Source organism: Fusarium oxysporum, chromosome 3 (genome assembly GCF_000149955.1).
Source record: "Fusarium oxysporum f. sp. lycopersici 4287 chromosome 3, whole genome shotgun sequence".
Taxonomy (NCBI): domain Eukaryota; kingdom Fungi; phylum Ascomycota; class Sordariomycetes; order Hypocreales; family Nectriaceae; genus Fusarium; species Fusarium oxysporum.
In genome coordinates, this window is record NC_030988.1 from 3,227,879 (window position 1) to 3,249,926 (window position 22,048).

At 48.0% G+C, this 22,048-nt stretch overlaps 5 protein-coding genes across 5 annotated transcripts; 4 read left to right on the forward strand and 1 right to left on the reverse strand.

Moving 5' to 3' along the window:
• Positions 1-436: 436 nt before the first annotated feature.
• Positions 437-1,882, forward strand: FOXG_06659 (uncharacterized protein; the record flags this gene model as incomplete). The annotated part of the gene is made up of 1 exon (XM_018385339.1): positions 437-1,882. The coding sequence occupies one exon, from the start codon at positions 437-439 to the stop codon at positions 1,880-1,882; it is 1,446 nt and encodes a 481-aa protein (XP_018242644.1).
• Positions 1,883-1,966: 84 nt separating this feature from the next.
• Positions 1,967-2,958, forward strand: FOXG_06660 (uncharacterized protein; the record flags this gene model as incomplete). The annotated part of the gene is made up of 2 exons (XM_018385340.1): positions 1,967-2,217; positions 2,343-2,958. The coding sequence occupies 2 exons, from the start codon at positions 1,967-1,969 to the stop codon at positions 2,956-2,958; spliced, it is 867 nt and encodes a 288-aa protein (XP_018242645.1).
• A 4,037-nt stretch (positions 2,959-6,995) lies between these two features.
• FOXG_06661 (phosphatidylinositol phospholipase C, gamma-1) lies at positions 6,996-8,360 on the forward strand (the record flags this gene model as incomplete). The annotated part of the gene is made up of 1 exon (XM_018385341.1): positions 6,996-8,360. The coding sequence occupies one exon, from the start codon at positions 6,996-6,998 to the stop codon at positions 8,358-8,360; it is 1,365 nt and encodes a 454-aa protein (XP_018242646.1).
• Positions 8,361-13,397: 5,037 nt separating this feature from the next.
• FOXG_06662 (uncharacterized protein) lies at positions 13,398-15,201 on the reverse strand (the record flags this gene model as incomplete). The annotated part of the gene is made up of 4 exons (XM_018385342.1): positions 13,398-13,510; positions 13,573-14,951; positions 15,007-15,080; positions 15,136-15,201. 4 exons carry the CDS (start codon positions 15,199-15,201, stop codon positions 13,398-13,400), a joined length of 1,632 nt encoding a protein of 543 aa, XP_018242647.1.
• A 1,217-nt stretch (positions 15,202-16,418) lies between these two features.
• On the forward strand, positions 16,419-19,010 carry FOXG_06663 (uncharacterized protein; the record flags this gene model as incomplete). The annotated part of the gene is made up of 1 exon (XM_018385343.1): positions 16,419-19,010. The coding sequence occupies one exon, from the start codon at positions 16,419-16,421 to the stop codon at positions 19,008-19,010; it is 2,592 nt and encodes an 863-aa protein (XP_018242648.1).
• Positions 19,011-22,048: the final 3,038 nt, after the last annotated feature.

Sequence of the window (22,048 nt, forward strand, 5' to 3'; positions counted from 1 at the left end):
CACTGGGCAATGCGGCCGACACTGGGCTATCCAATTAACCTGTCCGGACGGTGTTGCGGCGCTGTAAATAGCTGTTGTTTTCAAAAATTTCGTTCTCGCTGGTGTTGATGTTTGTTCTATTACGCTGTGTTGAAAGCGGGGTAGGATCAGGGTGATTCCAGACTTTTGGCACGTGATTGTAGTTTCCGAATTTCGATCCGGGACGTGGGCATTTGTGAGCCGCGGAACAAGCTCGTCCGTCGCCGTTTCAGGCCTACTCACGCCATGCCCCACAGAACAACTTACGCCAACAGTTAGCACTATCATATTTAGACACTCCACTCTCAGAGTTCCAAAATAGGCTAAGACTACCTTCGCTTTTGCCCCACAAACCCTTTCCCGCTCTTTCAATTTCTGGCTATATCCTTATGGCTCTGCCTTTATAATCTAAATCAATATGAATATTACGTACCCCCCTCTCTTAAGGAATTCTTTCCGGATTTTGGACGTCAGCCTAAACGGAGAGCATTCTGAACCTATCTGCAACTTCAGGGTCGTGCCTCTAGAAAACCCCCCAGAATACACCGCTATTTCCTACTGCTGGGACAATTCAACAGACATAGCGAGGATTAAGTTCCAAAATGGCGACTCCCTCCCTCTTAGCCAGACGCTGCTCGATCTTTTCAACTCTTTAAAGAAGAAATCCTCAAAGTTCACTGTATGGATCGATGCCATTTGCATCAACCAGGAAGACACAACAGAGAAGGAATTCCAGGTTCCCCTCATGGGAAAGATTTACTCTCGCTCTACGGAAGTCTTGGTTTGGCTGGGCAACAGTGATAATATTGCTAAAAATGCATTCCGTTTCATGAAACGAGAAGAAAAGGACTTCGAGACTAGACCAGAACCTTTGGTCAGATTAAGCTCTTATTATGATAAATTCCAGAGCTTATACCGCAAGGTCTCAGGAACCTATCGGCAGGAAAGTGATCAGTTTGGCCTGGAGAACATGCTTCTTCTCCTCCAACGCCCGTGGTTCCAAAGGGTGTGGGTTATTCAGGAAATTGCTTCCGGGAGGAACATCCAGGTGGTTTGTGGTGAGGACTGCGTAAGTCTAGGCCGCTTTTCAGATGGTGTTTCTGCTATTTGGAACTCATTTATTGGCTTGGGCCGCTATTCGTACGATCATCCAGCCATCCTTGGGTTCTGGTGTGTGACCAGGATGCTTAGTATACGAGAAGAATACCAGAAGAAGGTTCATGAGGGTGAAAGTGGAGTATGCTACGAGACTCTTCTTCAGGCGGCATATCATTGCCAGGCCACAAGGACCTGTGACAAAGTCTTTGCTTTTCACGGTATTGCAGATAGCCGACCAGTACCGAAAGCGAATTACAGAATCACTGAAGAGCAAGTCTTCGTGGAAACAGCCGAAGCACTCCTTTGTAATGGAGACTCCCTTGATCTTCTAACCCTTTCCTGGATGGGATATATGCGGCAACATTCCAGCATACCGACTTGGGCCCCAGATCTTCGATGCCATGCCTACGATGAGCCACTTGTTCTTTGTAATAGCGCAGGCTGGGATGCAGGCGGACGCTTGAACACATCACCAAAGATCGATACTGAATCTCCACGTCGGCTTCGACTTCAAGTCAAGCTCATCGACAAAATAGACGTTATCTGCCCTCCGTTCGCTTCTTGCATTGTAGAGCAGCAGCGAGCAGCAATTAACTCTGTGTTGGCCCTTAGATCACGATTAACAGGCGACCTTTCCAGGGAAGCGTGGATGGACGGATTAGCTGAGTCTCTGATTATGGGTCTCGATATCGACGACAACCCACTGAGAGTCGGTATGCCAGGATGGGATGAACACCGTCGGCATTTTGATGAGTGGCTCCAGTAGGTACAGTCGAGCTCGCGACAAAAAGATCTTCAGAAAATTGAGTCCAATATGTACCACCGCATAATCAGGCCCCGTATAGACACAATGAAGGCATTCGCCACCAGCCGAGGTTTCTTTGGTATTGGACCAGAACCTAGCATGGAAGGAGATGTTGTGTTCATAGTTCCGGGCTGTCGAATACCGCTTTTACTGCGGCCTGACCCATTAACAGCTGATGAAGAGATGAGATCTCCTTTAGTGCAGACATGGACTCTTGTTAGCTGGTGTTATGTCGATGGGTTAATGTTTGGCGAGGCTATGGACTTAGATAAACCTGTTGAGGAAATACTACTGCGGTAAATATATATGTCAACGATATAAAGATATTAAAAAGAAGATTTATAGTTTTTCAAAGAAAAATATAAGTGATATAAAAGAAATTCTCTTTATATCTCTTGTACCACGCTCTCTTTCGCGATAGGCCTGCTGTCTACCGTCTTTCGTGCAACTTGGCCATCTCAATTCTCAGTCAATTGGTAGGCAATGCCGTGCTTTCCTACTTTCTCGATGCAGACCTCGAGACGGCTGGTTACACTGGAACGATCGAGCAGGCCAACATCACACTGCTCAACTGTTACCAACAATTCATCTGGGCCATTCTCGACGCTTGCCTCGTCGACAAGATCGGACATAGTCCTCTTCTCTTGTTCTCCTTCTCTGCACGTACCGTTGTCTGGCCGGGAATGACCATTGCCTCGTCCGAATTCGCCAAGTCCTATGTGGGTACTGATGGGGATGGAAAGGCAGTCTACTCCAACGCTACAGTATCCAAAGCCGCTTTATCAATGGTTTTCATCTTTGGAGCCATCTTCTCGTTTGATATTATGCCCCTCCAGACTCTTCACCCTGTTGAAGTTCTTTCTTTCGAGATGCGCGCCAAGGGAATGGCCTTTTCCAACCTTGCTGTCAACGCTGTCGGCCTACTGAACCAATTTTCTTGGCCTGTTGCCAGGAAGGAAATTGGTTGGAAGACATATAGTATTTTCTACTATATGGGATCGCATCCAAGTTGCTCTGATCTTTGTCTTTATTTCTGAGACCAAAGGCCGAGCTGAAAGTCATCCATACTATCACTTTTTGCTTCATTTGGCCAATCGTGTCTGTAGCTTGAGGATTGATGAGATGTCTTGGACGTAAGAATTTCTGGGGATTCTGGTAACCGGCCTTTTTGTTTCAATAGTGTAGCGCGCTTTCAATCTTGATATATGATCTGACCAGGAAAACTCATTGTCGAAAAGATCGGAATTTGCACTGCATGTACAACTTACTGCTCTCGGGTAAGTGGAGAGAGCCCATGATGCAGATCGTAACCGAGGCTATAAGCAGCTGCCTAGTCCCAATCCAGCCACGGATGCTCTTATGCCGCTCCTGTTCAGGCTAGCAGCTGTCCCCCCTTAAACTCAGTCGATGTTGGAGTGCAGTTGTTTCCCCAGATTTTCAGAATCATCCCAGGTACGGAGCAACTGTGCTCCGCATTTGTACCACGTGTGTGTAATGAGATTGGACCACGCTGGTAGGACATGCAATCTTGCCACTCCACGACTGATATTTGCCATCTCCTCACGTCTGGGCTGGTAGCTTAACCTTCACCTTTGTTCCATCGAATTTGTTCAAGTAAAAGGCCCAGCGCTGCCCCGCATTTGAGCTCAACATGTTCTGTACCTGTGAGTTTGGTTGTCTTTGATCATGATCCTCTGACTGACTATCGTGTTTCACAGCAGTGTTGCGAATAATATGGCAATAAAGTAGTATATTGCAATACATACCATATAATATGCCTTTTCTGATATTGTGATAATATGATATGAAGTCTACGATATTGTGACAATATAATATGAGGATGTCCATATTGGCAATATATTATCTATATTGGGCTGTCAATTCTTGGGTGAATTAGCCCCGTGAAAGCTGCAGAACTCGGCCTTACCCTATATAAGATGCGGGGATAGCTGGCATTTTATTGGCCATCGTTCACTTCCACGCACTTCTTTGTTGACAATTAGACCTAACACGCGATCACGCATGAAAGAAACGCGTGAGGGAGTGCAGACCATGTTGGGTTGGGCCATCTTCGCCTCTGCTACCCCCATTTCTTTTTTTCTTTTTTTCTTTTTTTTTTTTTTTTTTTTTTTTTTTTTTTTTTTTTTTTTTTTTTTTTTTTTTTTGAAAATCATGGGTCTTCTCTCATATGCCAGACGAGGAGGTAGAGACGAGATACTACAATCAGCGGACTGGAAAGGAAGAGTGGCGCTGCAAACATTGCGACAAAACCTATGCCTCTTCAGGGGGTTCTGCAGCTCCTGCAAAACATCTCATGGACCCTCCTCCTGGCGGTCACGGCCTGCCAAAAGGAGCCCCGCGAACAACGAAAGTTACAACGATACGAACGATTCTCGAACGAGCTCGTGCTGTGGCAGAGGAAAATCCCCACAAACGTCGTCGGCTCAACGATCAACCCGGAGACTCGATCGAACCCGACCAGCTCGAGGCGTTATACGTGAGGTTTATCACGGCCTGCTCTCTCCCATTTCGGCTCGTGGAATGCCCAGAGTTCCGAGCACTCTTGGCCTACATTAATAACGATATCGAGACTTGGCTTCCGGATACGCATGATACCGTCAAGACATGGATTATGCGCCAGTATGAATGCCAGAAAGAGAGGGTCAAGCAGCGCATACAGTCGGCAAAGTCAAGAATTCACATCAGCTGCGACCTTTGGACTTCTCCCAATTCTTTGGCCATCTTAGGCGTAGTCGCACACTATGTCACGGAAGACGGTCAGCTGGAACACCATGTTTTGGCGTTGAAAGACATCGATAGTGAGCACGACGGTTCTCATCTCGCTGTGGCCATTTTGAAGGTGGTTGACGAATGGGGCTTTGCTTCCAAGCTTGGATATTTCGTGATGGACAACGCTGGCAATAACGACACCATGATGAGATCCCTTTCGCTTGGTCAGTACAACTCACTATTTCTCCTGACTGGCGGCCCTAACATCCCACAGGCCTCCTACGCCGATATGACATCCAATACGATCCCAAAGTGCACCGACTCCGCTGCCAAGGCCATATTATCAACCTCGCCGCCAAAGCCTTCCTCTTCGTCACCGATAATGAGAAGCTCGAACTCGACGATCCTGGTGTGCATAATGTGACACTAAAACATATTGAAGCGTGGCGGGAAAAGGGGCCTCTTGGCAAGATTCACAACTTCGTCGTTTTCATCCAACGAAGTGTCCAGCGCAGCCAAAAGTTTCTTACTATTAGCCATAACCGTAAGCTCGCACGGGACAACGACACAAGATGGAGTTCGTGGTATAACATGCTGCGAGTGGCCCTGAACCTCAGAGATGCGATTGACGGCTATTTCAACAAATAGATGGAATTAGATTGCGCTGGAGACGAGCTCTCTTCAGAGGACTGGATCATCTTGGAGAAAATCAAGTCCTTCTTAGAGAAGCTGAAGATGACGACCAAGGCTCTCGAGTCATCGTTTGCAACACTCGATAACGTCCTCTTGGCTATGGATTTCGTTTTGGCACAATTCGAAGCAGGGAAGGAGGCATATATTGACGATCCGATAATGGCGCCCATGTATAACTCTGGCTGGGCCAAGTTGGACAAGTACTACCGGCTCACTGATGAATCGCCTGCCTACGTTGCCGCTATCGTGCTCCACCCTTCGCATAAATGGCACTACATACAGGAGAACTGGAAAAAGGAGTGGGTTGAGTCGTCAAAGAAGTTGATGGAGACGCTGTGGAATGACTATAAACCCGTGGAATCACCTCTTCCTCTCTGCGAGGTCCCATCGACGACCACGAACGTGTTCTTGAACTGGAGGAACAAGCACCTGCAGCCGTCGCTCGTCACGGATGAATATGAACGATATTGCAACTCTGAACGGGTTTACGGGTTCACAAGCGCCCTTGCATGGTGGCTAGAGGAGACACAGCAGAAAAACTACCCAAACTTGAGTAAAATGGCGGTGGACATACTGTCAATTCCCGCAATGTCTGCTGAGCCCGAACGACTCTTCTCCGGGGCCAAGATAACCATTACAGATCGTCGAAATCGGCTTGGTAGTGATGTAGTTGAAGCTCTGGAGTGCCTGAAGTCATGGTTTGGGATACGAGAGCTTCAAGGTGATGTACTTTAGCTGCCGCAGTAGAATAACCCAGATCACGTGCAATATATGGGATGTATTGTCATACTGGCAATATATTGGGTTCTTGGCAATACAATACAATATAGGCCAATGTTATATGGCCTAATACAATATGCACCACTTGGCAATACAATAATATTGCGAGGCTTCCATATTGCCAATATACGTATTGTTTATATTATTCGCAACACTGCCTTCATATTTACACCTCCCAGTGGACCCTGCCGACCAACTTCCGCCTATCCGATGTCCGACGACGTGAGAAGCTCAACTTTACCGAGTTCAGGGGTTTCATCCGCCTGATGAAGGAGAGGCACGATGTTCAGCGAATCATTCGCAGCATTGCCGCTAAACCTGAGATTGGTATGACCTTTCCAGAGTTTCTAGCTTTCCTCCGCGATATCCAAGGCGAGGACGTTGATTCTAACCTTTCTATGTGGGGGAAGCAATTTGCCTACCTCAGCCGCCGATGCCGACCTGATGCAGTCGAGACCTCCGATGCGGCTTATGACATGCTGGTCATGTCCGAAGCCGCCTTTGTGAGGTACCTGACATCTGAGACAAACTCAGCGATTATACCGGAGCCTCAAAACTACACTCTTGACCGCCCCATGAACGAATATATCATCTCTAGCTCCCACAACACCTACCTCCTTGTCGACAGGTAGCCGGTCAGTCCAGCGTCGAGGGCTACATCTAGGTTCTTATACGAGGCTGCCGCTGTGTCGAGATTGACTGCTGGGATGGCAACTCTGGGCAGCCCGAGGTCAACCACGGTCGCAGCCTTACGACCTCGATTAGTTTCCGGGAGGTCATAGCCACGATCAATAAGTACGCCTTTGTTAAGTCGAGGTTCCCTCTTTGGATCTCCCTCGAGGTTCATTGCAACCCTAATCAGCAAGCCATCATGGTCAACATTATGAAGGAGGCCTTCGGCTCTCGACTGGTCACCGAGACGTTGGAAGACTCCTATGACAAGCTGCCTTCACCCTCTGAGCTCATGGAACGCGTCCTCATCAAGGTCAAGAAGCCGCAGATCAAGCAGGAGCCTCCTGCCAGCAATTTTCACGGCCGCCGACGAGGCAACAGCCTCAACTCACCACTGACTCGTTCCGTGACTGATGCCGCCATGTTGATGCCTTCGCAGTCGCTTCCTCAGAGCCTCATGCGTAGCCCTAGCCCTTCTTGTCGTCGACCGGTGAGAAAGACTCGTGTCAACACAATTACTCAAGGCGGGGTGCAAGATAGAGCGAGTAGAAGCGCCAGCGACAATGACAGCGGCGGGGAGCGAAACTCACGAAAGACGTCTACCAAGATTGTTAAAGAGCTTGGTGATCTTGGCGTCTACTGTTTTGGTGTCAATTATGTTGGCTTTGACACTGCCGAGGCGAAGCAATATAACCACATCTTCTCCATGGAGTCGAGCTTTGCCAAGAACTTTCGCGCCAAGGAACAGAAGATAGCAGTCGACCTCCACAACCTGCGCTACATGATGCGAGTTTACCCTGATCGCACCCGAATCACCTCCAACAACTTTGATCCCCTCCTGTACTGGCGCCGCGGAATCCAGATGGTTGCGCTCAACTGGCAGACCTTCGACTTGGGTATGCAGATCAACCGCGCCATGTTTGACGGTGGCCAGGACTTCTTGGGCTACGTGCTTAAACCTGCGGAGCTACGGGACATCCAAGTGCTCCCATACAACCCCGAACTTCCTGGGGGCAAGAAGGAGCGCAGTGTTGTTTCATTCACCAGCGCTGTCATCTCGGCACAACGGCTTATGCGCCCGGCCAGCCTCCCCGCCAACAAGGCGATGAACCCGTACGTCGAGGTCGAGGTCTTCCACGCCAGTGATAAACGGGAGAAGAGGAATGAGTCAACATTGCCTCGAGATCTTGACCCCCCGCAAAAGTTCCGGACAAATATCGTACGAGAGAACGGCTTCAACCCAATGTTTGATGGCCACTTCAAGTTCAAAGTCACGAAGAAACAACCCGATCTGGTCATTGTCCGATGGTCTGTCAAACTCTCTAACGATGGCGAGAACTACGATGACAGACCGGCAGTGGCCACCTACACTGCTAAGCTTAGCAACCTCAAGCAAGGCTACCGCACCTTACCTCTTCTCAACGATGCTGGTGACCAGTATCTTTTCTCAAAGCTCTTCTGCAAGATCAAGGTTGATTCGATTGAGAAGATGATGATCGACGCACCCTGCCGCGCCCTAGATGGTAGCAGGATAAAGGGCCTGGGCGGAAAGGCCTTTAGCTGAATCAGCACCCGCCCCAGAAGCACGATGGAAAAGCCCAGCACAGAGAAGATCAGCTTTGATAGTTATCCATGATATATTTTTGCGGCTTCACCTGTATACTATGTTTCTCCCCTGGACGTAATTTTTCTTTCCCGAACTGGCCGTCTTTTAGCTTGTTCGTTCTATCTTGTCTTGGGCAACAACACGTTGATACCAGACTCGATTCGCTATTCATGCTAAGACGTGCGTGCTAGCACTGAACAAGTGCTCGAGCACCTATTTAAGCGCGCTCCCTTTACCAGCATATAGATACTGGCAAACCAGTGCCAAGACGGCTGGGCCAGCTCATGTATTCTTTCTCTCTAATTTCCTCCTCTTGGGATTTACGAGGACCATCAACTCTATTTCCTATCCTGATTCTACTGCTCTGCCACAACCGATTTTTGCCAAGTCTTTAACAGAAATATGAATATGTGTTCATTCGTGTCTCTTGCAAGATCGACGGGCGGACGCCCCATGAAATCTTTTATGGCTACATCTGCTCCCGCTTCTACTAACGCACTCACCTTATAATCTCTGTTGTAGTCCGTCACCACTACACGATGAAGAGGTTATTTTCCCATAAAACCTCTAATATTTAAGCAGTTTCCATCCTCCAGGTATTTACGTAGCCACAAACCGCATGGCTCGGCTTTGTGAAACTTCCAGAGGATATGACCGCTGACGAAGTAGGCCTGTATATCTGACCCCTAAAATTGGATACTAACATGGACGCGCTCGAAGCGACAGTGACGTTCGCCCGCAACAGGACGCCTTTGAGCCGAAGCAAGATAACGAGGAGACAGATATCATGGTTCCAGTTATCAATCCAATAGCCCTTGACTACTCACAAGACCAACCCTCGTCCGCCACTGACAGCTAGAGTTTGCCTCTGCTGTTGAAGCTAGGATACTGAACAATTGGAGAAATTGACCACCAAGTTGGCTTGCTGCAAACCGCATGAGCCTCGCAGGACAGTCATAGGGCACGGGGTAAAATACAAAACCTGGGACGATATCTTTGTAAGGGTTTGAAGGAGATCACGACGGAAGTATACGGAGGAATCATGTAACCAACAAATGATGCCCTATCCCTTTCATTGTGGCGAGCCTTTATTAGGTATAGCGCTCGACATTACCCCACATACTTCAATTATACGTGAGTAACTATTCGGTGTGGCAATTAGCGAGAGAATAAAAGTAACGTAAAGTCTTTACTCCGTAGCTTGTGAGGCCGTGAGGACTTCCATTGCAAGATACGTTAGGTGGGAAGTCACCCCATAGTGACCCTCCTGGAGGCTTTCCACAATTGAAGGGATAGACTTCAGTTCCAGGACATGGTAAACTACAATTACTTGGGTAGGGCCTAGAGATCGGCCCCCCGTGCTTGAGGCACGGATACCGAAGGTAGTAACGAAAGCACGGGGGGTGCACTGACAGGGAAAAGGGGCTGCTGACAGGGAAAAAATTTAGGTACCTCAATTTGGCTGCAAAACCCGCCAAATTTTTGTAGCTTCTTTATATGCATGTCCCCGTTTCCTACACCTATGATGCCTACAATTATTTATCTACCGCAACACCACAGCCTCTATTAATATCACCACCTCAACAACAAATATTAAATCAATTACAACTATTGCAATAGTACTTCAATTAATAAAAAGAATATGACATCTGAAAGCCCAGAGCTTGCTCCGTCAGCACAACAAATATATATCAATCCTGAGACTGGTTTACCACGAATTTCCCGCTTCACGGACTATAATATTGAAGAACGCACTATCGCAGCAAAGGCATTATATCTAGAGGGCGTTTATCCCTCTATGAGAGCCGCTGCACAAGCATGGAAAGTCAACTATAAGAGACTTCGCAGTAGGATCAACGGCCATCATCCTGTGAGAGATAACGGCGGCAACAGGACGTTATTCAGCAAGGAAGAAGAGAAAGCTATACTCGCTTGGTGTTGGAGGAGAGTAACACAGGGGCATCACATACAACAACGCACACTTCGTCAGTATGCGAATTCCCTGCTTAAGGCTACACATCGTGAGCCTCATGCCTCAAGGTTCTGGGCTCGCCGCTTCCTCAGGCGGTATCGTGAAGTCTTTCATAGGAGAAAGAGCCGTACTCTCGCTGCAAATCGCAAAGCTATGGCAGACCGAGCCAATGTCGAAGAGTGGTTTGCAAAATGGACAGAATTTGTCAAGGGAAACGACATCAACTTCGATAATGTCTGGAATTTCGACGAGACCGGCTTTATAATAGGATATCTAATGAACGGTATTATGATATGGACTTTCCTCGATATCGACTCCCCTCTGTTAACAGATGCACATACGACTATTAGTATGACTATCGTGGAGTCAATATCTGCAACAGGAGGAATCATAGCCCCGTTTGTCATCATGCCCGGCGTACAGATTCCCTCCCGTTGGGTGGATAATGACCTAGACGAGCAGGCTACGATAGTCACAACACCAAAAGGCTATATCGACGATATCACGGCACAGGACTTCTTTGACCACTTGAGAGACTTACCCGGCCTCAAAATACATCAGATCTTCGAGTTATTCTTTATGATGGATGTGAAAGTCATTTCACCAAAGAGCTTTATCAGAAAGCTCTAGATGCAAATATTATCTTATATCCCTTCCCTCCTCATCTGACACATATACTTCAGCCATTAGATGTTGGATTATTCAGTACATATAAGCATTGGCATCAGGAAGCCTTACTTAGGGAAATCGCTGACGGTGCTACGGACTTCAATAAAGCTGACTTTATGTTTCATTTACAGGAGATTCGCCGCAAAGCTACTAAGAAAAGTACTATCATCTCATCGTGGGCAAAATCCGGCATCTATCCTCTTGATCCCTCCGTTGTTATCAACAAAATGGTCAACCCTCTTTCATCCCTATCTTTGGAGGTTGCTGAACGTGATCTTCCCGGCTATATCACACCTGGGTTATCTTCCAACCATAGCAGTGACTTTCGCGATGATTCAAATGAAGAAGAAGTTGGCGAATCATCACGAGATATACATCAAAATACTCATCGCAACGAGGGGATTCCAATGATGCCCTCCACGCCTCCAACGGTTATCTGGAACAATACCAATACACCTCAGCTTAATCTACGGCAAATCAAGCAATACGAAGATTATGTGGCCCTTCGTATTGAATGTTCAATATCCTCAGGCGTGCCTCTGACCCCAAGTGTGTTACATGTTAACGAAAAAGTGCGAAAAGCACACACAACCCTTGCCTTGAACGGTATCACAGCTACTCAGGAGATGCGCCGTTTGAAGGAGAAGAGCCTACGACGTTCAGAACGGGACGAAGGAACTATTATCATAGCAAATTACGGGCCAATTACAGTTTATGATGCCAGACTCCGTGTCGCAAAGGATCAACATAATAGACGGGCAAATCAGGATGCAGAGCTTCGTCGTTATTATGCCAAGGAGGTCAGAGACGAGGCTGTATATCTACGGCGGTGGCTTTTCTCTGTAAGGAAGCTACTACGGTCATCTTTGAAGGAATATCATCCTATTGAACAACATAGGAGTCAACCTTCATACTCACAGGAAGTGAGGCCATTCACAGTCAGTGAATTCTTCATCAAGACTCAATCCGAGCTTTGTATCAAGTCTACAGAGCTTCTAGCTACAAGATATTGTGCTCACCGTGAGATGCACGGAAAGATGAAAGAATCCAAGCTATTGGCCAAGCAAGCAAGAGATGCACAGCAAGAACATATACCTAAGATCTTCCCTTTTTACTGGAATCCTCCATTCCTTCTTCCTTTTGACTATAATATTAATATAGTCAAAGATGCAGTCGATTTGATAGCCTCACCTTCGAGAAAACAGCGTGGAAAGCAGAAAGCGTTGTCTGTTGATGATGATGAATTGGATATCGATGAAAGTGAAGATGATGAAGAGATTGAAGAAGAAGAAGAAGCAGAAGAAGGAGAAGAAGATGATGATGATATATCAGTTAAAGATACTATTGAAGTTAGGTAGGATGTCTTAGTTGTTGCGAAAAAGAATGAATAACATACCTGATTTTGATGATATATTATGGTGTTGTGGTTGTGATGCATTTGTCCCGTAGATGCAGATGGAGGGGTTAGTCCGGTCTGAATTATGTTACTAACCGAGGGAAAGTCGGTACCTTCATTTGGCGGCTTTTGCAGCCAAATTGAGGTACCCCAATTTTCCCTGTCAGCAGACCCTTTTCCCAGTCAATGAACCCCCCGTGCTTGGGCACGAAGCTTGCGGAGTGATACCACAAGCTAAGGTGGGCCGCTCTCTAGGCCCTACCCAAGTATGGCGTCTTTTGGTATTGGTGGACGAAATGGCGTGGAAGGATAGTGCCCTCTTGTTCCTATCAACTTTGTTTAATGGTGTTGAACAGGCATATACGGTTCAAGGATCTTAAGATTGCTTATGGATACAGTAAATCTTTCGGGGGCGGTGACACTTCTTGAAGACTCATAGCACGAATACATTAAACTTGCACTAATCGACCAGATACATGTATTATCTGAGAAAAGACGATAAGAAAGGTGACCGCCGGAGAAAGGAGCCGCCAACGAACACGGCCACGGCACGGCTGATACAGCGCTTCTTTTATGACGAGGTTGTTAAGCTGATATCCTCCCTAGAGCAGCTGCTACCAGTAACAACGAAATGAATTACGTGGATCGAGATGAACAAACGAGGGTATCTCGGGGCTATGATCACCGCATATGCCACGGCACTTGGCAGGTTTTCACTTGCACCTTCCTGTTGGATGTGTTTTTCATGAATATTCATCTTCTTAAACTCCATATGTCCAGTTAGAAGCGATATAAGAACCAAGAGGGGTGTAGCTGACTGCTTCCTAACGAGTATTTCAAGGTTTCGAGACGGTCAATCGCGGTGCAGTTATCGAGCTGGGTACGAAGTTACGCCCGTTGCACATGAGCGTTCTTGAATGGCTGGCTTTGACTATGGGCTGAAAACCCTATCGTAGACCTATTGGACATGGACTCTCTCCTCATCAATAGGGAGCGTGTTCGTTCTGGCATTGTATGTCTGTTGTCCAGGGCTAAGTGGCCTTGTCTCCTCCTGTTCATCCTCCCAATGAACTTACACATCTCGTTAGCATATTCGAATCCTCGGGGCAAAAGGGGCAAAAGGAGCAACTCACCGTGGGGCCGGATTGCAAAACTCGCGAGGAAGCTAATGCCATACAAGCTTGCCAGTAGGACAAAGATGGCCTGTGGAAACGTTCCGACTGTAGCAGCGTAGATACCGTTGAACAAGAGCGGCCCAAGAATCCTAGAAAGGGCAAGCAGCATGCCAACCGCACCCAAAAGCTGCCCTACGCGATTCGAGGGAACGTGCTTGGTTATAGTAGCTTGGGTAGTGGCACTGCCAAGTCCTCCCATTGCTGTGACCATGCCGCTAAGGAAAAAAACCTTTTCAGAGTGTGCCAGACTGTATCCAATGCTGCCTAGGATATCTGACGTCAGGGCAGCCCTAAGGACCCATATGTCGAGGTTGTCTGCTCCATAATGCTTCTCTGCTGGCAGGGTGAGACAATCTCGTCGTCTCCGAGCAGCTGGACGAACACGCCCAAAATAGTTGATGATTGGGAAGACGCCCATCAGAGCCGCTACCCGAACTAGCGACAAAACAGACACGAATCGAGAACTCTCAAAGGTGCCCCATCCATACATGTACTCGCTGTACAAAATAATAACCGCACCAGCAGCTTGAGAGATTCCAAAAATGATGATATCGTTGAGAGCCAGAGCAACCAGGTTTCGGCGGAGGGCAGGCGAAGTTCCAGGGCCCGTGGGGCTGAGGACCTTGAGAGGCTCGAATGGGTTAGTCGTCTGGATAGTGGATAACAGAGACCTCCTGGTCTGGGCCCTCAACTCTTGTTCCTTGTCCCACTTCTCCCGAGCAAGCAGCTGCTTCTCCTTGGGTAGAGATTCAGGAACGATGAACCTAATTACGATCACAAACATACTGTGGCAACCCAGAACCACATAGAAGATGGACAGGAGGCTGCCAGTCCCTTTGGCAAAGTATCCGGCCAAAAGAGGGCCGAATGCCAGGCCGGTGAACAGGCAGGCATGCATGTAGCCTATAGACGCTGCACGTTTTGAGGGCGGCGTGCAATCGCTAATGTATGACTGGTGGAGGATGCTTCCAGCTGTAAAAGAGCCGGTCAACCCATCAAACACGCTTCCCAGTACTAGCCACCGGTGGTCAATAACTTGAGGAAATCTGGCCACCAAGATGGTTATGAATTCAGCAACTAAACCACCACAGGAAGCCAGGGCCATCAATCGCGTCCTACCATATCGGTCTGATAGATGCCCCAACTTTGGAGTCACGATGGCACTCAGTAAGCCTGTGATGAGATTCATGACCAGCATGAAGGTTGCAGCATTCTTCTGGACCCCGGGTATCTTGCATTGTGGGTTGTCGCTACCGAGAAGGATAGCATTGAAGGTGATGTTCGGGTCAAGGAACTTCTGATCCGCCAAGTATTGCTTGCAAACGAGGTCGAGGATCCTTTACGCCTCACAGTCAATGTCCTAGGTTAAGATATAATAACGGAAGCGCTCACAGATTCAATTTAGGCACCATGACACCTCCGAAAGCTAGGGTGAAAACCGTGAAAGGGAAAAGCAGCCAGTAGACCTGGATATGCTGTTAGCTCTTGGTTGTAACAGACGTCCGAGAAGTTGGAGCATACTGAGGGCCTCTGCCACCACGACAACACTTTCGAATCTTCATATATCTCCCAACGATCGCCATTCATGGCTTCTCTGCACTTGTCCTGTGTACCAAGTGCATCGGGTGCTTAGTAACCGAGCCGTATCTGATACAGAAGCCTCGAGCTGGTGAAACCTTGAGCTTTCCACCGCATCACGGTCCATTGCTTTCGCTCGTATCATATAGTAAACGTCTGTTCTGGTGCTGCAATCGAAATTCAGAGTGTATAGGTCCCTATGAGCGCCTCGCATCGAGCTGGTTAACCTAGGTAGTTCAAGTTCGGTCACGTCGTTAGGACGATCATGTAGCAATCTGAGAAGGTTGCGATCGAAGCGAAGGGTCCTAGGACAAACGGTAGTAATCCAATATGCCAGAGAGATTTAAAAACGCGTAACGAGTGGTGAAGGCATGAGTAGAAGGGAGAATAATAAAGCACGGCGGTTCCATGATGGGCTGGGGCGATGGTGGGGTCCGGAGCCCCGCTTAGGTTAACATGCTAAGATAACCAGACATGCATGGGGCTTAGCGGGAAACAACTCCACTGACGCCCTCCATGTCGATCCCTAATGGTTAGGCTTATGGTAGGTATACCATGCATCGTGGGCCATTTCAGTCTCAAAGCCCACTAAAATCTCCAAAACATCAATACAACCATGTGGATTTACGAATCGATGAGCCAGTGATCTGATTTCCAATCTCCACTATTGTGGACTTGGACGCGACAGATCCTCCTGTAGCGTCAGAGGTTGGCATATTCAGACTTCGGTCCGCAAGACACGAGCCACAACAACGGCAATTTGGCGGGGATTCGCAAATACTGGCTTTTTCAGTCGCTTTTACTCTTTGATAGTTTGTTGTTCGCTACGTAGGCGCCCCTATGGCTTAATCATTGACAAGAGTGATTACATTCGCAGGACATTTACCTGTCCGTTAATTATTTCTCGTTAGTTCTCGTCGTCTCGGGTAACGTTTACTGGAGAGGGAAAAAATTTGGCAATGACTAGGGACGCATGACACTTTGGCTAGGGACGCATGAACCTTTCGGACGCATGACTTTTATCCTCTCTTATTGGTTTAAAATATTTCTAAGCAACCGATATAAAATTCCAAAGGCGGTGAAGCTTTCTCGCTTAACGGATCTTAATCTTAACCAATAGAATCATAAGACTTTAGCCCCCTTGCCTTCAACCTCCTTTGAATTACGCCGGATTTAGATCGTGCTATTTACCTTCATTCCCCACTGACCCGCAAGATCTATTCATTATGGATCAACCTAAGAGCCCCGACCCGTTCCAACAGCCTCAGCAGCGAAAGCGAAAGCGGCGCGCTAATTCCGACCTACGTCAACCGTCGCCATCTGACTATCCACTCGAAGATACTGGCGCGCTCGAGAACATCTTCGCGTCATATCCTCAGATGTTGTCGACTGTCCCACAACCTGAAGGCTTGCGTGGACTAAACGAGCCTTCATGGGTATTACAATTCGATCATGACATTCACCTAAGTAATGACTATCCAGTCCCAAATGGCCGACCAACCCGCGTACGAGGACCGATCCCAGGCCCCGAGCCAATTCCCTTGCCTCCACAGTCAAACCGATCCACCGAAGAAGACTGTAATAATACTGCTCAATCACCACGCGCCAAATTTAAGTCTGCCTTACAATTAGTCACAGATGTCATCGGAACCGAGCGGAGGCTTACTCGCGAGTCTCTCGAAGCAGCAGAACGCGTTCGGCGATGGCGTGAACAATGGGGCTACTCATCCCTAAGTCCAGGACAATCTATATCACCTCCTCCATATTCGCCCCCACGAGAAACACAACCGACCGATCCCTATCCTCTATCCCTACTTGATAATAGAGAGCCGCAGCATCTAAGCTTGGATTCCTCTCCAGAACCTGGTCAAATCCCAAACCCGCCGATACCTGGTACTGCAGCTCCCTCAGTTGATATTCTCTTCCATGAAGTTAATAACTTTGCAAAGGACCACGGCTTTGGGATCGTTAAGTATAATGGGTATTCCTATAAAGGACGTAAGATACGATATTCATTCCAGTGTGATCGATATGGAGAATCACGAGCTCCTAGAGGTGCTCAAATAAGGCCTCGCAAGTCTCGTAAGTGCGGCTGTAAGTGGAAGCTTATAGCCGAGGCACTAGAGGAGGGAAAGTGGCTCTTACGATTACATGATAACCCTGAACACCACCAGCATAATCATGGACCAAGCATTGGACCATCTGCACATCCCTCTCATCGGAGACTGACCGAAGCTACAAAGGCAACGATTATATCTACAAGCCGTCGAGTTGGTGTTCGGGCCCGTGATGTACGAGCTATTGTTCAGGAGCAGTATCCTGACTCTGTATTTACACGGAAAGATATTTATAACGCCCGATCTCTCATCAACCGCGAGAAGCTAGGGGGTCTCACACCTACGGCAGCACTTATCAAGCTCTTTGACGATAATGAGATACCTTATCTTATCAAATGGGCAGATGATGACCCGAACCGTCTACTTGGTCTCGTATGGACATTTCCATATTGCCTACAGATGTGGAAACGATTTCCTGAAGTTATTAGCTTTGACAATACCTATAATACCAATCGGTTCAAGCTTCCCCTCTTCCAAGCAACAGGGCAGACATGCCTAGGGTCTGTTTTTAATGCTGCTTTCGGCCTTATCGATAACGAGAGACGAGAAGGGTTCCAGTTCCTCTCAGAGAGTATAAAACAGCTTATGGCGCAACACTCTATATGTCAGCCAGATGTTATCATTACCGACTTTGACGATTCGATGAAAGCAGCACTTAATGACCAGTTTCCGGAGGTACAGCAGCAACTCTGTATCCACCACATTAACTCAAATGTCCTACTTCGAGCTAAACAGAGATGGCTTAAGAGGCCTAGCTCTAGTAGCGATATCAGTGGTGGCTCAGATATAGAGGCAGAACCGCCAGATCAGATTCAACTGAACCCTACCGACCAAGAGTCTATCTCTGCGCCAGTAGGTAATGATATCTCTCATACCTACAATGGTGTTCTTGCTATGTGGAAGTTGGTCCTCTTTGCCGAGACTGAGGAGGCACATGAGAAGGCGTGGATCAATCTCTGTAAAGAGTTTAATGACCAGCGCCCTATTCTACGGTACCTCCATGGCACATATATGCCTGTTCGGGCACAATGGGCACGCTGCTTTATTCGTCATTATCGTAACTTCGGTATCCGCGTTACATCCGGTACTGAGGCAAGCAATAATAACATCAAGGGCTATCTATTAAATGGAATGAGCCACCTCTATCGGCTGGTCGAAGCTATGCAGGACATGATCAGAGATCAAAGGCAAGACTTTATTGATGCCTGCGCAAACGATGAGGTACTTACTGCGCCTGAGTATCACCGACCGAGTGCAGACTACCTAGGGGAGCTTCGGGCTCTGGTCTCATCAAAGTGCCTAGCACTAATTACAGCACAATATCGACTGGCAAAGAAGGCAATGCCAACAGGGAATAGACCATTCCCGCCTCCTCTTGATAACTGCGTTTGCTCTGTCCCAACCGAGCTCGGTATACCATGCTATCACACGATATACAATAAGCTAGCCTCAGGGACCTCTTTTACAAAACAGGAGGTGCACCCGCATTGGCGTATACGAGACTCATCGTCTCAAGACCCCTATAGAAGGATAATAGACCCAAGGGTTAACCCACCTCTCTTCGTGGAAGGCCTAAAGAATAGAGCGCAAAGTTGTTCCATCGCAGGTTGGGATTCGACACGCCCGATACAACAGAAGATCAGAGCAGTTCAATTCAAGGTTTGCCAAAGCGAAAACGGTGCCGACCTCGAGGGAGTTTAAATCGATCAATAACTGTCAGACTAACGCCTTCACAAGACCAAGCTTCTTCTCAGGAAACTAATCAATCTCAACGACAAACACAAAGACGGTCCGCGAGGCTCGGTGCAGGGAGGAGTTCGGGAGTACATTCAAGTGGGCAGAGGCTACGTTCTAGTATACGTCGGGAAAGAAGTCAATGGGAGATAAGCTAGGCTTAGATGATTTATATATATAACCCTATGAGATATATGTATTGATAGATATGCTTCTTATAGCAAGGTCTCAGGAAGGTCACGATTCGGAGCTAATAAAGGTTGACGACAATCTGCTGTGAAGTCGCATCACGCTGTTTTAACATGCATGTAAGCTGTCAGCAAGGGGTATATAGATACTGTGCCAATAGTGATGAATTATTGTGTAAGCAATACGCCCCCGTCAAAAACGTCCGTGCGGTATAAATCAAGGGGTGTCAAAAAGGGACAACCGATTTCGATCTTTACTGTAAATGAAATGGATAATGTCAGCCGTATTGCGGTACTAGACGAGAGGAACGAAGTTCGAGCTGAGTTCACCGAGATGCTCGGCCGAGAAAATGACACCGAAGTTGCCAAGGTAGCATGGCTCAGCAAGAGAGACACCCCCAAGGCGTATGGCTCGATGGTCGTATATCTCAAAAAAACGGTCAGAAGCTAGGCGGTTCATCAACGAAAGATTCTTTGTGGCTGGAGGAGAATCCGGTACTACAAAGGCGTTTGAACGTGTTGTTTATATTGCGCAGTAGTGCTGGGTGAAAATTATATTTTATGAAACTTTGTTGTTTCTTATTGAGATGAGAGCTCTTCTCGGGTTTATATCTCTAGATAGTTTCATCTAGGACTTTGAACTTTAAATCTAGGACTTTCAGACTAATAGTCTGAATCCTGAAGATAAGGGGGATTCCCAATTTTTTTCAACAGAACGTCGTGACCGCCCCAAGCAATGTTACAACTGCCAACAGATCACGAGCCATAAGGCCTATCACTGTGATAGACCACAAGTTTGCGGAAGGTGCGCGCAAGAAGGCCATCACCACAGTGCATGCACAGGAACGATTCCGAAATGTATCCCATGCGGCGGCCCCCATAAGTCATACAGCAGAAACTGTCGGAAGCTCTATCCATCACAGCATGAATAGCATATTCCGACTATTTCAACTGAATGTCAGAAAGCAGGGACCGGTACATGATAGTTTAATGAACGGCAAGGACATTCAGGATGCAACCGTATTAGCCATCCAAGAGCCCCAAGCACGGAGGATCCAGGGCAGGCTATTGACGACACCTATGGGGCACCAAAAAGTGGATCAAGATGATACCTACGACAGGGAGGGAAGGTAGATGGGTGATTCGGAGCATGCTCTGTGTGAACAAGGAAGTGGAAGCGGAGCAGGTGGCAGTAGAGTCCCCAGACGTAACGGCAGCAGTTGTTCGGCTGCCAGATCGTCTGGTCTTCACGGCGTCTGTCTACGTACCCGGAGGAGACGCCCAAGCTCTACAGGACATATGCACCAAGCTTCGTAAAGCTATTAGAGAGGTGAGACGGAGATCGGGGAGAGCGGTAGATATAGTAATTGCTGGCGACTTTAACCACCACGACCAGACGTGGGACGGAGACAATGTATCAGTGGAAAGACAGGGCGAGGCGGTTTCTATCATCGACTTGATGAACGACTTCATGCTCTGGAGTCTGCTTTGCTGGGGCACAAAGACATGGCAAAGCGGAGACTACGAGACAACCATTGACTTGGTTCTGGCTTCCGAGGAGCTTGCAGACGCAAATATCAAATGCGCGATACATGGTACGGAGCACGGGTCGGACCATCGCATGATAGAGACGGCGTTCGACATTTCAGTCCCGGCACCGAAACAGGAAGAAAGACTTCTGTTCAAGAATGCACCCTGGAAGGAGATCTATAGTAGGATTGTGGAGACGCTGAGAGTTAGGCCAGTGGGAAGCACGGTGCAGCAGAAAACGGACAGGTTGATGTCGGCCGTCTTGGATGCGGTCCAAGCACTGATACCCAGAGCCACACCATCGCCATATGCAAAGCGGTGGTGGACCCATGACCTCACACAGCTGCGGCGTATATACACACACTGGAGAAATCGAGCCCGAGCCGCAAGGCGTGCGGGACAGAATGCTAAAGTTCTAGAAACTACGGCGAAGGCTGCGGCGAAGCAATACCACGATGCCATACGGCATCGGAAGAATACTCATTGGAAGGAGTTTCTGGTGGATAATGATAACATCTGGAAAGCAGCCAAGTATATGAAGTCTGGGGGTGATGCAGCTTTTGGAAAAGTACCCCAGCTTGTTAGGACAGACGGAACAACAACGGCCAGTCATCGAGAGCAAGCCGAAGAATTTTTAGCTAAGTTCTTCCCGCCATTGCCAGATAACATCGAAGACGAAGGACCGCGGCAACAGAGAAATCCAGTAACGATGCCGAACCTAACTCTAGAGGAAGTAGAACGTCAACTGTGGGCGACAAAGTCATGGAAGGCACCAGGAGAAGATGGACTACCAGCGATCGTCTGGAAGCAAGTCTGGCCGTCGGTGAAACACGATGTCCTCGCCATCTTCCAAGCATCACTGGACGAAGGCGTGATACCAGACCAATGGAGACATGCTCGAATCATCCCACTCAAGAAGCCAGGTAAAGATGATTACACGATCGCGAAAGCGTGGAGACCGATCTCGCTTCTCGCTACGCTGGGTAAGGTGCTGGAGTCGGTAGTTGCCGAGAGAATCTCCTACGCGGTAGAGACCCACGGACTTCTTCCGACCAACCATTTTGGCGCGTACAAGCAACGATCAGCAGAGCAAGCCCTCGTACTTCTGCAAGAACACATCTTCTCAGCATGGCGCTCACGTGATGTGGTGAGCCTTGTTAGTTTCGACGTTAAAGGGGCATACAATGGCGTGTGCAAAGAGAGGCTACTGCAGCGGATGAAGGCGAGAGGGATCCCCGAGGGTCTATTGCGCTGGATCGATGCCTTTTTTTCAGAGCGAACTGCAAC